Here is a 16932-nt window from a genome sequence, read left to right on the forward strand (position 1 = left end):
AATATACCATACACTGACACACAACGTGTCGTTTACGTTATATTTTTACGTTTTTGAAACATAAACGATATATTTGCATAATTATTTCTTCAATTTTCCATTTTTTAACGAGAAACAATTTGCGTATAAATTTTGCATATGATTCGTCGAAAGAAGAAATACGTTTAATATAGGAAGAAAATTGATATATCCTTATAAAATGTGTAATAATTCAAGATCCCTATAAACTGTCATTAATATTATCAAACAAGATATATTTATATTGATTCAATAGTATAAACGAATTTTACTTTATTCAAATCAATTATTTTTTTTTGTGAAAAAATTAATAAATATAAATAATAAATTTGTGCTCAAGGAATACATCTTTTAAAATTGGGTAAAATATAGGAATTGGGAATTACATAAAAAGCAACATACTTGTGTGCGTGTTGTGTATGTATGTGTGTGTGTATGTTGTGTGTGTGTGTATTCCAAGAAATTAAAGGAAGATTAAAGTAATTGTAAAATTATATTTTTCCTTTTACATATTTTTAAAAATAAAACAATCTATAATTATTGGCTCAAATTTGCCTAATACCAGTATGTATTGTACTTTGTAAAAAATTATTTTATATATTCGAATTTTTTTGTTTTTCTTTTATAAATGTTCAACTCTTATTATTCTTAAATTAACAAATATTGTATCCATTCATATGTAACTTTTTTGTTGCATCTGTTCGATTTTTGTTTTTCTTATTCCCTTGGAACTTATTTTTACAATATTTAAAAAAATATACTGCACCATCCTAATATAAAACAGAATCCTCCAAATGGTGTTGTTGAACTGAATCGTCGGTCACCAGTAAATGCAGTGTAATAGCAACTACCACAAAATAGTAATATTCCAGAGAGCATAAATGTAGCAGCCTAAAAACATACACATGAAATAATTGTATATTAATGTAATTTTTTACATGATATACAATTGATAGATATAGTGACATTTACCACAGATGAATATTTGCACATTGGTAATCCTAACAAAGCTAAAGTATGTATAAAGTGATATCTATTTGCTGTCTCAAAGATTCGACGCTGCTCCCTTCCCACTTCATCATTGGAATAATGTCCTGGCAATGGAAAAGCAGATTCATCTAAAGTTAACCAAGTTGAAATAAAACAAAAAATAAAACAAGAAATAAAACAAATGATCAAGTAATTCACTTACTGTGAGATCCAACAGCACCAAGAATCACCGCTGCAGCACCACTAATAGCTGCTAGTCTTATATAAGGGCCACTGGCAGCGGCTAATTTATATAATTCAGGTGGTACCATTTTTGGCTCGACCACTTTGGGGTGTAATCCTAGGTAGTCCGTCGCCTATAAAAGAGATTATAATTAACAAATTATCTTTATCATAAAAAATATAACATTTTTGTATTTATACAAAATTATATTTACTTTATGTATTATTATATACTTTATCCAAACAGTATACATTATATTTTCCTTCTATTAACATATCCAAAGCACTATACTAATAATAATAGTTGAGTAGCTTCTACTTTTTATTTTAATCACCAATTATCATAAGTAATTAATAGTGACATTAAACAAGTAAAATATTTAAGATTATTTATACATAAATGTTTAAGTTAAGAAACAGTGATAAACAAGATGACATTTTTCAATAGGCAGACATAAAAATGTAAAACAAATTCATTAAATATCAAAGAATAATGTACGTGACAAAAAAACTGCACAAATAAATTCTATCAAAATGACAAAGTTGTCAGTACAAAATTAATCTTTAACTTACTGCATTTGCCACAATATCTGCATATAAATGAGTATAAATTTTACTGTCATCCGCTTAAAGTAATATTTTTGACAATTGACTGATAACATGCAATAGGTTTAACAATAGATCTGTCCTATTTTTCTGTTTTCTCGTGCAATTTTCCTTTTTTTTTACACATAAAATCTACATTTATTTTATATACTGCATCGATATTTATTTCATATATCACTGCTATAAAAAAAAAGAGAAAATTTGGTGTGCGAGATGGGTCTAGTGAGCGATTCAAAGGTTAGTGCAAGGTGCCAGCTACCTTTATCGGTCCACTAGGATAAAAGAAGATGTGTGCAACCGCTTACCGATGAAGCCGCACCCCAAGCGTACGAGGCGGTTCCTACACTCGTTTTGTAAATTACGTTAAACGGTGCGGTGACAGCCGTATACACGACGTCCTGCAAACCCATCTTTACCTGTTGTGCGTCCACTGTACACAAAGCAAGCGAGATGTATATAGATATACATACAGTAACAGATGATTAATATCCGGTACAAAGATGACGTTTCGATGACATGACTCTTTTTCGGTTTTTACTCGCAAAAGCGTGAAGCGGTTAAATCATGCGATTAATTCTAACATATTGTAACAAGACTATTGTTGAACGTAATATGAATTAATGTGGTATATATACGCACTGGATACCATTAATCCGTTCGATCATACTCACCGAATATGAAGTTCGTGATACAATTAATATGTTTATAACCGGTAATAATTCTGGCCCAGCAACATAAAGAGATCGTACAAAGGATAAGTCCCACCGGTCGGACCTCGACCTTTTTTGTGCGCATACGTGAGTGACGTCACGGTCTATCGGTAGGCTCGTACCTATTATAGTTGCAATAAGGACACTTCCAGAAAATCATAAATTGTCTATTTTCCTTTTAATTGCAGATGTATAACTTAATGAACTTTATTATTGTGATTTGATTTTGAATTTACATATTTTTTTTTAACATTTCTTATATTCCTTGCTCGTAAAAAAATATAATACCCTTTTTATAGTGAAACATGCGCTACTATTGTGATCAGCTGACGTTCGCACATGTGAGGATTTATATAAGAAAAAATAATTTTTTATATCAATTTTAAATTGCCTCACCAGAATATTCTATATATAGACACTTTAAAGATAAATAAAACTATTGAAAGGACAGTCTTGAAAGAGAATAACTATAATAGATTTATCTTTTAGTAAAAAAAAGAAATAATCTATTTAAAGTTTGAAATATTTCAGTCTGATAATATTAAATAATTACTGATTCTAAATACTATATATCAGTAAAAAGTTTTTCTATTCTTAATTTTTTATCTATTTATAATCGAAAAAAATTCATACATAATTAAATGCAAATATATGTATAATTTTTTAAATTTAAATTCAAAATTTTTTAAAATAACTTTTAAATGTGTAATTAAAATGTTTTTCTATTCATATATGTATTACAGCATACCAATCACAAAGCTATTTTATCTTATTGTTAGAAGCTTTATTTTGTATTATTAATATACAGATCAATTCATATTTATGATTAGCACAAAATATATTCAATATATGAGATTTAATATAATAATACAGAAAATAATTAAAATTTAAGTCCGACGAAACGAGCCAATTACAATTTGATATAAGAACGGTTTTTTATAACATTAGATCACAAAAATATTATTATATAGTTTTACACATATATTTGTGTTTTATATTTTTTGTAATTCACTATAATGTTAAGTTTCTATTCTATTTTTATATTGTAAATATATACATATAAAACAATTTTCCAAAATTATACATATATATATGTGCAATTATAAAAATGTATAATTATTATAATTATAATAATATTATAATTATTATTATTATTATAATTATTATTACTTTACATTTAATTATTATATCTTTATTTATTTATAAAATCTCGATATTACGCATATTGATCAATTTTGTGCTAATAAAAGTTTAGACATAAAAAAATATCAATTGCTACAAAAAGATTATTTGTGAATTGATTTTCCAGTTATATAAAAATATTTATAAATAATGTCACAAATAAAATTCTAAATAATCTTAAATCAAGGAGGTATTGTTATATATACTGTCCATTGTTAAACATTACTAATTTGTTATACTGCTCGATTTTCTGCTTGCATATAAAATTGTTCTCCAAACCACTCCCTATGCATCTCTAGATAGCTAAAAATATATAATATATTATTATTTTTTAATACTGTATAAAGTGTATTCATTGATTATGTGTTGTATATACAAAAAATCATATTAAATTATATTTTATTATATACCTTAAAAACATATCCAAATATTTTAAAAGTACTTTCAATTTTTCACTCGACATATCTGTGGATTTTAATAATTCAGGTAACTTAACTGAAAAAAGACAAAATTATAATTATTTTTTAAATATGCAAGATTTTATAATTTTACATGTGCAATGTATTCTCATAAAGTAAAAGATAACTTACCAAATAATCTAGTTAAATGAATGGCACCATAATAAGTAGATGGATTTGTTAAATGTTCGCCTTGCTTTGAACTTTGAGGCATTAATCTCCATTCATTCGATTGCTGAAGTAAAGCGGTTACTTGAGCAGATGTAACAACAGGCGGCATTCTTAGTGTTACACCTCGTGGGCTAGAACAACGGGAACTTGTACTTGCTATGCTACTAAAACAAAAACAATCATAAAAACATTATATCTAATTTAAAAATGGAGAAAGAAACAAAAACATTTCTATTACAATATGCAAACTTAGTTTTAATAAAAGAGATATTCACAAATAATAAAAGGAGTTACCTAAGATGGATAATCTAATTTATAAAATTAAAGTAATTTTATTACCTTGATAAATTACCACCATCTTGCTTTCCTTCGTCATATGATCTTAACTGCCGGTTTTCCTCGACTGAACTTACACGACACGATCGCAATCTACGCTTAGAATTGTTCGATGGTTTAGTTGTATTATCCATCTCTGAATCGTGTTCTTGAAAAGGTGGTAAATGAGCATATTCTGCATCTTCAAATTCTTCTCTTGATGTTTCCAGATTCCTTACAATAGAAATATCGTCTTATTAATTCAAATAATAAATCTTATAATTCTTAATTTAAAATCTTACTTAAATATTAATCAATATTTTAATTTGAATATTATAATACTAAAAGAAAAAAGGAAATATATACTCAATTGGTTCTTCTCTTGCAACATTTGCTTGCTCATTACATAATAAAGAAGATTTCAGGGAACAATATTGTTCTTTTTCTTGTCCATACAGAAGAAGATGAGGTAATATGGTATCAAAATATATGCGTAAACCATCCGCAGTTTCTCTGCATATATTTATTTCATTCACTGTTTTTTCTATTGTATTATTTGTTTTATTCCGTTGAGGTTTTTCTGGAATATTTGTCAATTGAGTTGTAGTAAAATGTTGTACCCAGGATTCTAAAATATTTATCACAGTAGGTTGTGCAGGAAGAACCACAAGCTAAAATAAATATAAATATAAATGATATTTATGCTTTGTCTTTTATGAAGACCTTAATTATTTATATATAATTTATATATAAGCCGAAGTATTCTTAATTAAAATATTTTTCTACATTTTTAATTAAAAATAAAAATTAAATAAAATTAAAAAAAATAATGTATATATCCGCAGACGTATACAATATATGTATTCATAATATATAATATTCATAATTTATACATATATTTATGTAATATATAATTTATTGCATAAAAACTTTAATAAAAAATACCTTGTTTCTAGTTGTTATGAGGTCTGCATCCTGTTCTAAAATCCGTTTCAATGTACTACCTATTTCAATATCAATGCCCGGTTTACTGGCTCCAGATTGGCTACCTCCGCCACTGTCTTCATCGTCACTTGTTTCACCCATATAATCAGAGCTACTCTCTGTCTCTTCTTCTGTATTTACTTCCTGAATTATAATCATATATGCAATTCTTATTTAAACTTTGCTTTATTACTCACTGTTAGTGCAAATATTTAGATGTAATCGCCACAAGGTAATTGGTATATAGTGCAAAAACAATTAGAATGTATTATCAAATTAATATTAATAGCTTTTTTAAAACATTAGAGATACTCTGTATGTATTAAAAAATATATATAAGTTATTATTATTTATTTTTGCCCTTATTTATTTTTATTATAAAGTATATAACTTTACAATATTTGATTTTTTCATAACTGTAATTTAAAAATAAAATATTTACCTCTGTATCATAATCAGCATGCTGACCTGAACTGCCATCTTCTGAAGATCCAGTAGTAGCTGACGTAGCTCTACTGCCACCGCTTCTTGCTCTACGACGAGATTCTTGATGTTCCGTTTCAGTTAAGCGTTCTGACATTTTATGACTTCTTTTCTTTCGTTCACGGCGATATAAATAAGCACCACTGTTTTATTGAAATAGATAATATAAGTTTCTTTTTAGTTCTGCATAATATTAAATCAACTTTAAAAGAATACGTACAGTTGAAGNTGTGCTTTTTGTGCTAAATCTCGTTGAAGTTGGCGATTTTCTTCAGTATCTTTAAGCACATATTCTTCTGTCACACAACGATCCCAAGATGAATTCCAACCCTTAAATATATAATAAATAAATTGTATCCATTTTTTATTACGTTTATCAGTTCTAATATGATTAATATTATATATCTATCAATTTTAATATAATTCCTTAACTTAAAATAATATTTTATGTAACTCACTTGAAAATGTATGAGATATTCTACAGCTTTTCTTCCTCTTTGATCTTTATTTACAATAACGTCAAGTACCTGCAAATTTACATGATTGTTTGTAGTTACTGTTTGAAAATTAAATACAAATATATATATTTAACAATGTGTTTTACCTTCGAGTCATATAATACTTTTGCCTTTGTTGGATCTGGTTCGTAGCATAATACTTTTTCTCCATCACAAAATTTAAATTTCGGTCCTCGTGTTGACACCATTGTAAATATTTAGCAGAATATAGAAGACAAATATTTGAACAAAACACGGAGATCATTAACATAACCTATACAGCTATCGAGCAGTCAAATGAAAAATATAAACATTACTTGATATCTATATTGAACAACAAAGCAATTGGACTCTCATAATCTGATCTTGTTGCAAGTTTGTTTTTATTATCATCTATAATCTATTGTCAATTCTAAAATTATTTGTCAATATTATCCCGGTACGCTTTGCCATCACATGTCAAAAAACGACGCGATAATCAAGCTAAACTTCCCACGGAAAGGTTGATATAAACCATAAAGCTTCCTGTATATAGAAGATAAACTATATATATATATATATATATATATATATAGGACAAGCTGTTCAGTTTCCAGAAATAAGTGGAATGCGATTGGTTATTGTGAGTTTGGATCTTGTCCAATCGGTGCCAATCATCGACGTCACACATCCGTGTATTAAATTTTAAAATCTACTTCAAACGCTTCTTTTATTATTAGTTTTTAATATTTTTTTCTAAACTAAAATTCTTTTTTTTGCTGCATCTCTTGCGCTACTTTCCTTATCTGTCATATAATAATAAAAAATTTTAAACATATGTAATGATACATCTTTTCCCAATTTTTAATAAAAAATCGAGAAAATTTAGTTTTAATAAAAATTTTAAATATAAAAGAATTCGAACATAGTAATAAAATATAGATAAAGAATATAAAAATAAAAAATAACATAATTTTACATATAAAACACGGAACATAAGAAAGTAAAAATTTATAATAAAAGCATTCATATATACACACACGCACACGCATTCATTTTTCAAGATTTTATTTTTTATTACTACATAAATATATATCATCATATATTAAAATTTAAATTATTCTCTTTGAATCCAAAATTTTATGTATTTTGTAACACATGTTTTTTCATATAGTTTCCATCTATACATGTATATATATATATTTTTTTTTATATTTTCTATTAAATAAATATACGTATATATCTATTATATATTTAATCCATTCATTTGTCATTATTTCTCTGATCCCTAAGGTCTAATATAAATTCGTACTATAGAAACGTTTAAAAATTAAAATCTATAACTCATTTCTTAAATAAAAACTACATATTACGTATTCTTTTTAGAATATACTCTTACACTTAGATCTCAATAGAATGTGCCTCGAAATAGCGAGCAATGGGAAGAAATGACACTATAGAATGTCATCATTGCACAAAAATAATAATAAGGAAATTACAAATAAAAATCGAAATGCAAAATGTTAAAAATGAATTAATGCAAATTAATTAAAAATTACTTGATTATAAATTACAAATTTGTTGAATTTGTTTAATGCACGCTATTTCAAGCAAGGAGTTATATTTAGAGATCTGAGTGTGTATTTTAGCAATACAAAACATAATATATAATTTATATATAATTTATACATTAATTTAATCACAGAAAAGCTATTTAAAAAATTGTGCCATATCAATTCAGTGCATATAATTCATATGTAAGAATATTTATCTTTTCTTTTTTGAAACATGATTGGCACACAATTATGGATAATATATAAAACTTATTATCATTTTGAAAGCACATTAAAATAATGTCAACTAACATCCATCAAAAGCATATTCCTAAAACCATTTCTCAATCAATATCTTTTTGTATGTTTTCATGTATTGCATGACAAGACAAAATATTAAATTATGTAGTCTGATCATATTTTTATCAATTATGCAATATCATCATAAAGATTTACATGTTCACCATACTAATGCAAATATGGTTCACACAACAATCTGTTTTCAGTAATTTTTTATTTTGTTTTCTAGTTGATGGAAATGGCAATCAGTAGATGGAAATTGATTTATCTGTATCATTTATATATCTTTCTCTATATATACGTGCTGATTTTATATATATATATATATATATTTATTTATGTATATATATATATATATATATATATATATATAATATCTCAATATTTTACATACATAATTAACTCAATATTTTGAAGTTTAGCATTATGTACATAACATAAGTACTATATAATCACAAAAATAATAGCTAAATTATTTATATATTCCACATAACTATTCATAAATGCCAGACAATTTATTCTTATAGACTGGCTTGACATTTACATGGAATATGCGGATACTTGTATTTGTAGCAAAAAATTTTTGACGTGCTTTTGAATGCAATATCCAACATTACTTTTTGTCTCTGTGTTAGCTTATGTATTCACTAATATTTCAATGATAGCAAGATAGATTATGCAAGATAAATTCTAATAACTGAAGATGCAACAACTAGTTTTTGCTTTTCTGTTCCTAAATGAATATGAATTCTATATCTATTAAAGAAGAAAGCATAATGCTAAACTTCTAAGTAGAACCGTTTATCCAATAACATCAACAATGGTACATACATACAACATACAAATTATGTTAGTATCGAATATTTTTTTATACATATAGCAATAAACATTAAAATTTTAAAAAGGATACATTTAACCAAAACAAAGTTAACTATTAACATTTTTATATCAATTCTAGCTAAAAAAGAAAAATGTCTGCATATATACAAACAAGATTCATTCCTATTATATCAATTTTTAAATGCACCATTACAAATATAAATTATATTGAGATCTGCTTATTACAAGTGAAGATATCTGGTTTAAGCAGAGCACATAAAAATAGCATATTTTTAGTCTGCATCTTGTAATATCTAATCAAAAGCGATAAACAGATGTTTTAGAAAATAGAAATTTTGCATAAATGCTATTGTATAACATAGAATTTTTCTAATGTGCGACTTTCTTTGGTTCAATTTTTAGACAAAATATTAGTCACATTTCTAACAATGCCATAGTTTAATATAAACTACTGCACTTGACAAAAATTTGATTATCTGTGGAATGCACAAAAAATATAGTTAAAATTATGATAGATCTATCCAACTGATTACTCTTAGGCCAGAGTTAATCACAGAAGTTTACATATCGTGCCATTTTAGCTTATTTAATTATTCGTGCATGTTTTATTATAAACAAAACAAATTCAATATTTAATAATATTAAATTCTACAAATTTAATATTTAATAATATTAAATTCTAAGGAAGATCAAATGTATAGAAAGAATAAAAAGACTCCTTTTCTAATATATCAAAATGTATTAACTTTATTTTTAATAAAAAATGAGATAAGGGAGAAGTATATCATCTCTCATCTCTGGCCACACTGATTTCAATTAGACAGGCCTATCACATTATGATATATGTATAATCCTTATTTGTCTATAATTACAAAATAAACTTCAATTGGTATTTAACTTTAATTGTAGTTAACAAATTATTATAATTATCTGATACTGTGTTTGCATTGTCACTGCATATAACGTTTTGTTTAATATTAGAAAAGATGAAGAATCTTTTCTAACATTTTTTAATAGATAAAAATAATCCCTGCAGCAGTTTTGCCATTAAATACATTTTTAACTAAAAATATTAATTAGTTAGCATACCCCTATTCGCCAACGAATCTTTTAGCGTTTGGAAAAGTTGCAGCTGTTGCTCTGGCTTCAAGCTATAAACCTAGATTGAAAAGTATATATGCTTTAAAAAAATTATTTACTCATTTATATATATCATACATTAATATACAATACAAAGAAAAATACTAATGTAGAAAAAATGTAATACTGTAAACTAATATTACTTTACCTGCTGTAATAATTTTTGAGGTGATGCAGTATGAATAAACGAAGAAATATAGACATTTACAAATGTTGCCATTAAATACTGACAATCAAATCTATCCATTATTCCACCATGACCAGGAATTACGTCACCGAAATCCTATAAAATCATCAATATAATTGTTAAAAATATCACTAAAACACAAAACTTATAGATTAATAAAATATAACATTAAATTACCTTAATTTTAAATGCCCGTTTAAATCCGCTAGCAAAGAATCCTCCGAATGGTCCAATTACAGAGCTGAATACCGACATTGATAACGAATGCAGAAGAAATGGATATAATGTCAAAGTGGACTTTCCATTCAACTGCATACATATTGAAAAATAATTAGATACTTAATCATCATGTAATTAAAAAAAATTTCCTATAATATATTACCATTCTTGATATTACTTGAAGACTCTTTGGCAATGTATACTCTTGCAGTTGGAACAAACTTGATGGTTCGCAATCCATGGTCATTCTTCCTAAAGTTTCACTGTATTCGATGGGACAGACGAAATAGCGGTACTGGCACATGACATAGGACATCTAAACAGCACAACACAATATTAGTATATGATAATTGAGCTTATTTTTCTTTATTATTTGTATAAAAATATATATTACCATTAATCCAAGTATGACAGTTGAGATACCACCACCAATAAAGCCTTCCCAAGTCTTTTTTGGAGATAATTTTATTAAGGGAGTTCGTCCAAAAAAGAAGCCAAACATATATGCCATCACATCATTTATCACAATCATACTAACAGGGACAATAAACCTGAAAGCAATTGATATAATTGATGAAGTATATCCATATGTATGTACATATATGAAGAAAATGTATTGGTAGATAGTCAATAGTAAATACATACCATATCAATCCTTCAAATATATTTTGTATAATAAGATAGCTTTGTGTTACAACAATAAGTAATGCAACATGTGTCCAAGCAAATAGAGAGAATTGCTTCATATAATATTTTTTCACGAGTGAGAGTACAAACCATACAAAACCAACAATGTAAAGACAGAATGAAATAAATCGATGGTATGTAACAAGTACACGTAGATATCCCTAAAATAAAAGTTATAATTATTTTACCTGTATTATATATATATATATATTTTTTTACATAATTCTTATACATTTCTTTTACATAGTTCTTTTCTTTACTTTGTTATTTCTGTGTTAAACTTTAACAGAGAAGCCCCACAAAATGATGAAGCCATAACAAAACTATTGCTATAACTATAATAAAGCTTTACTTTAAGGTTTTGTTATTGATTTAAATTAATATTCAATATATATATAGCAATGTTCTAAATAATGATCTTTATTCTTTCAAACATCAAGTAATAGTATACTAGCAGAATTTTGTAAAGACGTTTGTATTTTTTACAAATTACATGATTCAAAATTAAAGAAAAAGCAATACACTTACCGTTCGATTAATCACCACAGCAAAATAATCCATTAAATTTTCTCCATAAAAAAAATAATTGGAAGTTATCAAAAAATACCATGATAAAGATCTGAACCATGGTAAACCATGAATTCTATATACAGCATATCCAATATTAATAATTTCTTCAAAGCATTTTACTTGCACAATCAATGTCTATAGAAATTAACATAATATTAAATAGAAAAGATATATATAAAAAGATTTAGTGTATTATATTTAATTGTAAAGTATTTGTAAGAAAACTTACTGTAATCATCAGTGCTAATGGACCTCCATAAATAATAAGACAAAATCCACCTATCATAAACCAAGTAAAAATAGTTCTAATTATCCAATTTCGCCAACTGTAAAAGAAAGCAATATCATTAGCATGATTTATTTATACAAAATCAAAATAATTTATTGAAAAAAATATATATATTTTACCGATCTGGAAGACCAGAAAGAATGGAACTTAAAATATGTGGAGTATGATCAGTTCCTTGAGGCAAAGTCTTTGTTAATTCGTCTACTTCCAATTTTGCATCATCTTCGGATTCAACATCTTCTTTCTAAGGGAAAATATATTTTAAAGTTACTATATAATGTAGCATTAACTTTATTTTATCATATAAGTCACATGTTAATAAGTATCTCCTAAAAGTATTTAATAAAATAAATAAATAAAAAATATACATATAAGTAATATCTCTGTGTGTTAACATATATATATAAAATACATATTTATATTTTACTTATTTACTTGTTTTATTAAATATCTTATTTAGTTAGATATTTATTATATGTAAATAAAATTAATGCTATATTTGCATTAATTTAATGTGTATATATATTTCTAATAAAATTATATATAATAACATTAAAAAACAAACAAAGCATAAAAATAAAATATTAATTTTTAGATATTATATTTGTTTTATTCTTTTAATATTAAATTAAAAAAAATTTTGTAGATTAAAATATATTAAAAAAATAAAATTATATTTTAATTCAGGACTGTGTTAAAAGGAATGAGATTATAACATATATGTTAAAAATTATATATCTACATATATATCCTTGATTAACCATCTTAATAGACATTTAACATCTTTTAATTAAATAAAAGTGTTGAGTAAGCATCAGATTTGCAAACCCAAGCGGAAAAGTAGAGACAATGAAATTCATGACAGAAGACGCATTATTTGTTTTGCATGCGCGTATATATGTATGTATACATGTTCAATCATATGCGGAGTATGCACACATACATACATATATATATATATATATATATATAGTACATACAAAGTGATTTCAAAAATAGTGTGCGACATATCGTGCACGAGTGTTAGTAGCTGTCAAATAACTATCATTGAACGCGCCAACGGCGCAGATCGATAGCCTCGCGGCGAAGTCTCTGAATGATAAACAATCGTAATAAAAAAAAAAAAAAAAAACGACTCGACACATCCCGATGTCGTAGGATGTCGCGTAAAAAATCCGCTCTTTTATTACCTGATCGTCGCTGACATCCCGCGCCGCTGTCGACGTATCGTCGACGCCGACCGTTCTCTTGCGTATTTCCGACATATCGCTCGTGTCGACTTGACGATTATTTATTTATCGAGGCGGGAAAAATCTCGAGTCGATGATCAACGCGCTTCGCGCCGATTCGTAGCGCTCGGTCGTCGCGTATTTACATATTTTGCAGAATTGAGGGCATATACTCGCCAAGAGATGAACGTGACGGACACGCACACACATACACACTGCACACTGCACTGGCGCGAGGCGAACAGCGGATTAAAAGCAAGGGAAGGGATAGTCGCTCGTCAACGTTCGGCCGATCTCGGTGTAGCTTCGGTTAATCAATGACAATACAGTCATCGATATAAGAATATACATAGACGCATTAACTGACACGATTGCCAGTCCTATATATATTTTTTTTATTATCCTATTCTCGTATATATTTGCGATTCTTTTACGAAAATAATATATACACGATGACAGTTCGTCTATTAACAAGAATATGCATGAAAAATGCGTAGAAAAAATTAATTAATTTTATCACACAAGAGTGTATATTCGTATAATTGACTGATTCATATTCATTTATGTGTTATAATGTATAAATATGTATATATATCCTGTTATGCAAGTTCATCCAGAGAGAACTTTAATCTTTGACGATGCAGACTTATTTGCTAGCGTTTTTTTTATCGTCTGCAATAAAAATTATGATATTAAAAGACGAGAGAGATGATAATAAAACGCGATGATTCAAGTTCACTTATGTATATACATTATCTTCATTATATATCAAGATTGATAAGAATGTACATAGAATTAAAGTAATGACATAAGACGTATTCTCAGAACTGACAAGTGTATAAAAAGTACAGAATATACAAGACTATTGCGAGGAGCGCAATGATTCATCAGATAGGTTACATATATAAGAATCATATATGTGTGTATGTACACATGTGATATGTACATACAATGTACAAATATATGTTCTGCGCGAAAAGGAACGACTAAAGAAGACATAAAAATATAAAAAAGCCAACATACAATGCTCATTAATATACATTTATGTGTGTATTAGCCTTAAGTATGTTTATTTGTGAGTTGGATCATGCGCACGAATAGTTTTGTCCATTCTTACTGTCATAACATGTCATATAAACAGCAGTGTACTAATAAACATCAGACTTTAGTCGAAAAAAAATGAAAAAATACAGTGGCTGAACACATACGAGCAAAATTAAAAATAAAAATTATTACAGCAAGACCTATTAATTATTCGTTAAGAAAGAGAGAGAAACGGACTGTAATTACTTGTGTTATAGGTTAAATTTGGATTATAGAAGAAAAAAAGGAGAAATATCGAATATATGCACCTCCAGACACTCAAAATGACATTACCTGGAATCGGAGTATTTGGTACAGGAAGTATCGTCAGGATCATTATACCTTTCCTGAGAGAAAAGGGCTTCAGAATTGAAGCTATATGGGGTCGCACATTAGCAGAGGTTTCCAAAGTGGCGAGCGATCTCGAAATACCATTTCACACCAGTCGTATAGATGATGTTCTCTTAAGAAAGGACGTAGATTTAATCTTCATCATGTGTTCGCCAAGCTTGCATTCACAGATCGCTGTTAAAGCCCTGGGTATTGGGAAGCATGTTGTATGCGATAAACCAGCAGGCTTGAGCCAGAGTGAGGCCTTGAAGATGGTACGAGCTGCGCAGTATTATCCCTCGTTGATCAGCATAGTTAATCACAGTTTAAGATTCTTGCCTGCCTTTGTCCATATGAAGAAGGCATTAGAAGATGGATATTTAGCTGGACCTGTAACCGTTATAGAAGTGAGAGTACATATGGGAAGTTTACTACATAATGGTGAGCATAAAAAGAATACAGATTTTTACATTTTTATACTTGTAGATTATAGATAGAGATTTGAACATTATGCAGATTTTATTTTAATGAGAGAAGAAATAAAAAAAAAAAAAAAAAAAAAAGAAAATTTTAAACTAATAATAAAATATTTTGTAAAAATTATTAATAATTCTTTTTTTCTTTTTCTTATGTTTGGAAATAATTATCTAAAGAATAGTTGCAACACAAATATCTTTTTCTATATCTTAAAGATATGTGTTTAATGAATCAGAAAATATTTTTTTATAATTTATATACTGAAATAACATTTACTTTAAATATAATCAGATATATTTTTATGATTTTTTAAGGATATGATTGGCTATGTGATGATACAATGGGTGGAGGAATCTTGGCGTTAGTGGGCAGTCATGTTATTGATTTGATCTTTCATTTGATGGGTCAACGAGCTTCAAAAGTGCATGCTGTTGTAAGAACATTTACTCAAACAACCAGATACATTAATGGGATCAGGCATATCACATCGCCAGATTTCTGTAGTTTTCAAATGGAGTTAAGTAGCGGTACCTTGGTAACAGCTACTCTGAGTAATCACTTGCAAGGTCAGCTTTCTCAAGAAGTACTGATATGCGGTGGTGGAAATCATTTGGTTGTGCGTGGCGGAGATTTATATGGATGTCGAGGTGGACAGGAGGAGATCTTGTATCGTGATATGGAAGATTTACATGAAATATCCTTGCCAATTGCTGATTCCATTCCAAGGCCTTACATCAAAGGACTTAGAAAAATGATTGCGGCATTAAGGGAAGCCTTTCAATCTGTGGAAGATAAAAGAGGCTGGATTAAAGAGCCAGTGTTTTCTGCTTCTACATTTGAAGATGGTTTATATGTGCAAGCAGTTATTGATGCGCTACGACAAAGTAACAAACAGCGTGAATGGGCCAAAGTTAACATCTTGACGGAAGAACCAGATCCAAATCCTTTATTGAGCGCTGCTGTCAGAGCTACAGCTATTTCAATATAAAAGTCTGTTTTGCTAAAATTTATTATTGTCAACGAAAAGATCTGCTATAATACTTTGCATTTTAGAGACTGTGCATTGATTAATTGTGCAAAATAATATTTAAAGCAGCTATGTCACCAATTTTTATTTTGCTAATGTGTAATCTATAATTACTTAAGTAATTATGTCTCATTTATTCCTGTAAAAAAAGACTAATATGTCATAGTTTATCTCTAATGTACATATACATATATGAAACTATTTGTATTTATAAACACTGGTTGTGCTTATAAAATGATATTAAGTATATTATAATTAAGTATAAGTAATTAATTATATTGATTTAAATGTGTGCATTTAATATATATAATTTTATAATAAAGTAATTCTTCTATACCTTTATATTTTAATATAGCTATTTTATAGTTATAATTATAAATATTGCA

General features: G+C 27.4%; 4 protein-coding genes across 9 annotated transcripts; 1 reads left to right on the top strand and 3 right to left on the bottom strand.

The window, feature by feature from the left end:
• Nucleotides 1–492: 492 nt before the first annotated feature.
• On the bottom strand, nt 493–2665 carry LOC114943025 (transmembrane protein 256). Of its 2 annotated transcripts, none has more exons than XM_029318572.2 (5): nt 2508–2665; nt 2142–2266; nt 1211–1364; nt 991–1136; nt 493–909 (listed from the first exon to the last, which is right to left on the bottom strand). In XM_029318572.2, exons 1-5 carry the CDS (start codon nt 2629–2631, stop codon nt 766–768), a joined length of 693 nt encoding a protein of 230 aa, XP_029174405.1. In that variant the 5' UTR covers nt 2632–2665; the 3' UTR covers nt 493–765. The 2 variants fall into 2 exon arrangements, with proteins under 2 accessions (XP_029174405.1, XP_029174406.1); XM_029318573.2 differs by having other exon boundaries at nt 991–1112; nt 2508–2661.
• Nucleotides 2666–3647: 982 nt separating this feature from the next.
• msl-3 (male-specific lethal 3) lies at nt 3648–7181 on the bottom strand. 3 transcript variants are annotated; one of them, XM_029318376.2, is made up of 10 exons: nt 6744–7181; nt 6598–6666; nt 6360–6469; nt 6099–6282; nt 5618–5800; nt 5039–5343; nt 4697–4906; nt 4319–4488; nt 4139–4223; nt 3648–4031 (listed from the first exon to the last, which is right to left on the bottom strand). In XM_029318376.2, exons 1-10 carry the CDS (start codon nt 6843–6845, stop codon nt 3962–3964), a joined length of 1488 nt encoding a protein of 495 aa, XP_029174209.2. In that variant the 5' UTR covers nt 6846–7181; the 3' UTR covers nt 3648–3961. The 3 variants fall into 3 exon arrangements, with proteins under 3 accessions (XP_029174209.2, XP_029174207.2, XP_029174208.2); XM_029318374.2 differs by having other exon boundaries at nt 4319–4521; XM_029318375.2 differs by having other exon boundaries at nt 4319–4518; nt 6744–7180.
• Nucleotides 7182–10027: 2846 nt separating this feature from the next.
• Cds (CDP-diacylglycerol synthase) lies at nt 10028–13872 on the bottom strand. The gene is made up of 10 exons (XM_029318392.2): nt 13591–13872; nt 12520–12644; nt 12341–12437; nt 12070–12246; nt 11500–11702; nt 11249–11405; nt 11018–11170; nt 10813–10944; nt 10597–10731; nt 10028–10467 (listed from the first exon to the last, which is right to left on the bottom strand). The coding sequence occupies exons 1-10, from the start codon at nt 13663–13665 to the stop codon at nt 10381–10383; spliced, it is 1341 nt and encodes a 446-aa protein (XP_029174225.2). The 5' UTR covers nt 13666–13872; the 3' UTR covers nt 10028–10380.
• Nucleotides 13873–14101: 229 nt separating this feature from the next.
• LOC114942912 (glucose-fructose oxidoreductase domain-containing protein 2) lies at nt 14102–16828 on the top strand. Of its 3 annotated transcripts, none has more exons than XM_029318394.2 (3): nt 14102–14692; nt 14931–15483; nt 15834–16828. In XM_029318394.2, exons 2-3 carry the CDS (start codon nt 14976–14978, stop codon nt 16505–16507), a joined length of 1182 nt encoding a protein of 393 aa, XP_029174227.1. In that variant the 5' UTR covers nt 14102–14692; nt 14931–14975; the 3' UTR covers nt 16508–16828. The 3 variants fall into 3 exon arrangements, with proteins under 3 accessions (XP_029174227.1, XP_085338115.1, XP_029174226.1); XM_085481989.1 differs by having other exon boundaries at nt 14102–14675; XM_029318393.2 differs by having other exon boundaries at nt 14102–15483.
• The last annotated feature ends 104 nt before the right edge of the window (nt 16829–16932 follow it).

Source organism: Nylanderia fulva, unplaced genomic scaffold (genome assembly GCF_048542155.1).
Source record: "Nylanderia fulva isolate GAGA-0341 unplaced genomic scaffold, ASM4854215v1 Scaffold2, whole genome shotgun sequence".
In the NCBI taxonomy this organism is placed as follows: domain Eukaryota; kingdom Metazoa; phylum Arthropoda; class Insecta; order Hymenoptera; family Formicidae; genus Nylanderia; species Nylanderia fulva.

Bases quoted from the DNA above. Each gene is read 5' to 3' on its own strand.
- Cds (XM_029318392.2), bottom strand. From the start codon at position 13,665: ATGTCGGAAATACGCAAGAGAACGGTCGGCGTCGACGATACGTCGACA. The intron at 11,406-11,499 runs GTATGTATTTAC...AATTGCTTTCAG, and splicing joins ATATTTGAAGGATTGATATG to GTTTATTGTCCCTGTTAGTA. The intron at 10,732-10,812 runs GTAATTTAATGT...ATGATTTTATAG, and splicing joins AACGGGCATTTAAAATTAAG to GATTTCGGTGACGTAATTCC.
- LOC114943025 (XM_029318572.2), bottom strand. From the start codon at position 2,631: ATGCGCACAAAAAAGGTCGAGGTCCGACCGGTGGGACTTATCCTTTGT. The intron at 1,365-2,141 runs GTAAGCGGTTGC...TCTCTTTTATAG, and splicing joins CTTGGGGTGCGGCTTCATCG to GCGACGGACTACCTAGGATT. The intron at 910-990 runs GTAAATGTCACT...GTATGTTTTTAG, and splicing joins TGTGCAAATATTCATCTGTG to GCTGCTACATTTATGCTCTC.
- LOC114942912 (XM_029318393.2), top strand. From the start codon at position 14,976: ATGCACCTCCAGACACTCAAAATGACATTACCTGGAATCGGAGTATTT. The intron at 15,484-15,833 runs GTGAGCATAAAA...TGATTTTTTAAG, and splicing joins GGGAAGTTTACTACATAATG to GATATGATTGGCTATGTGAT.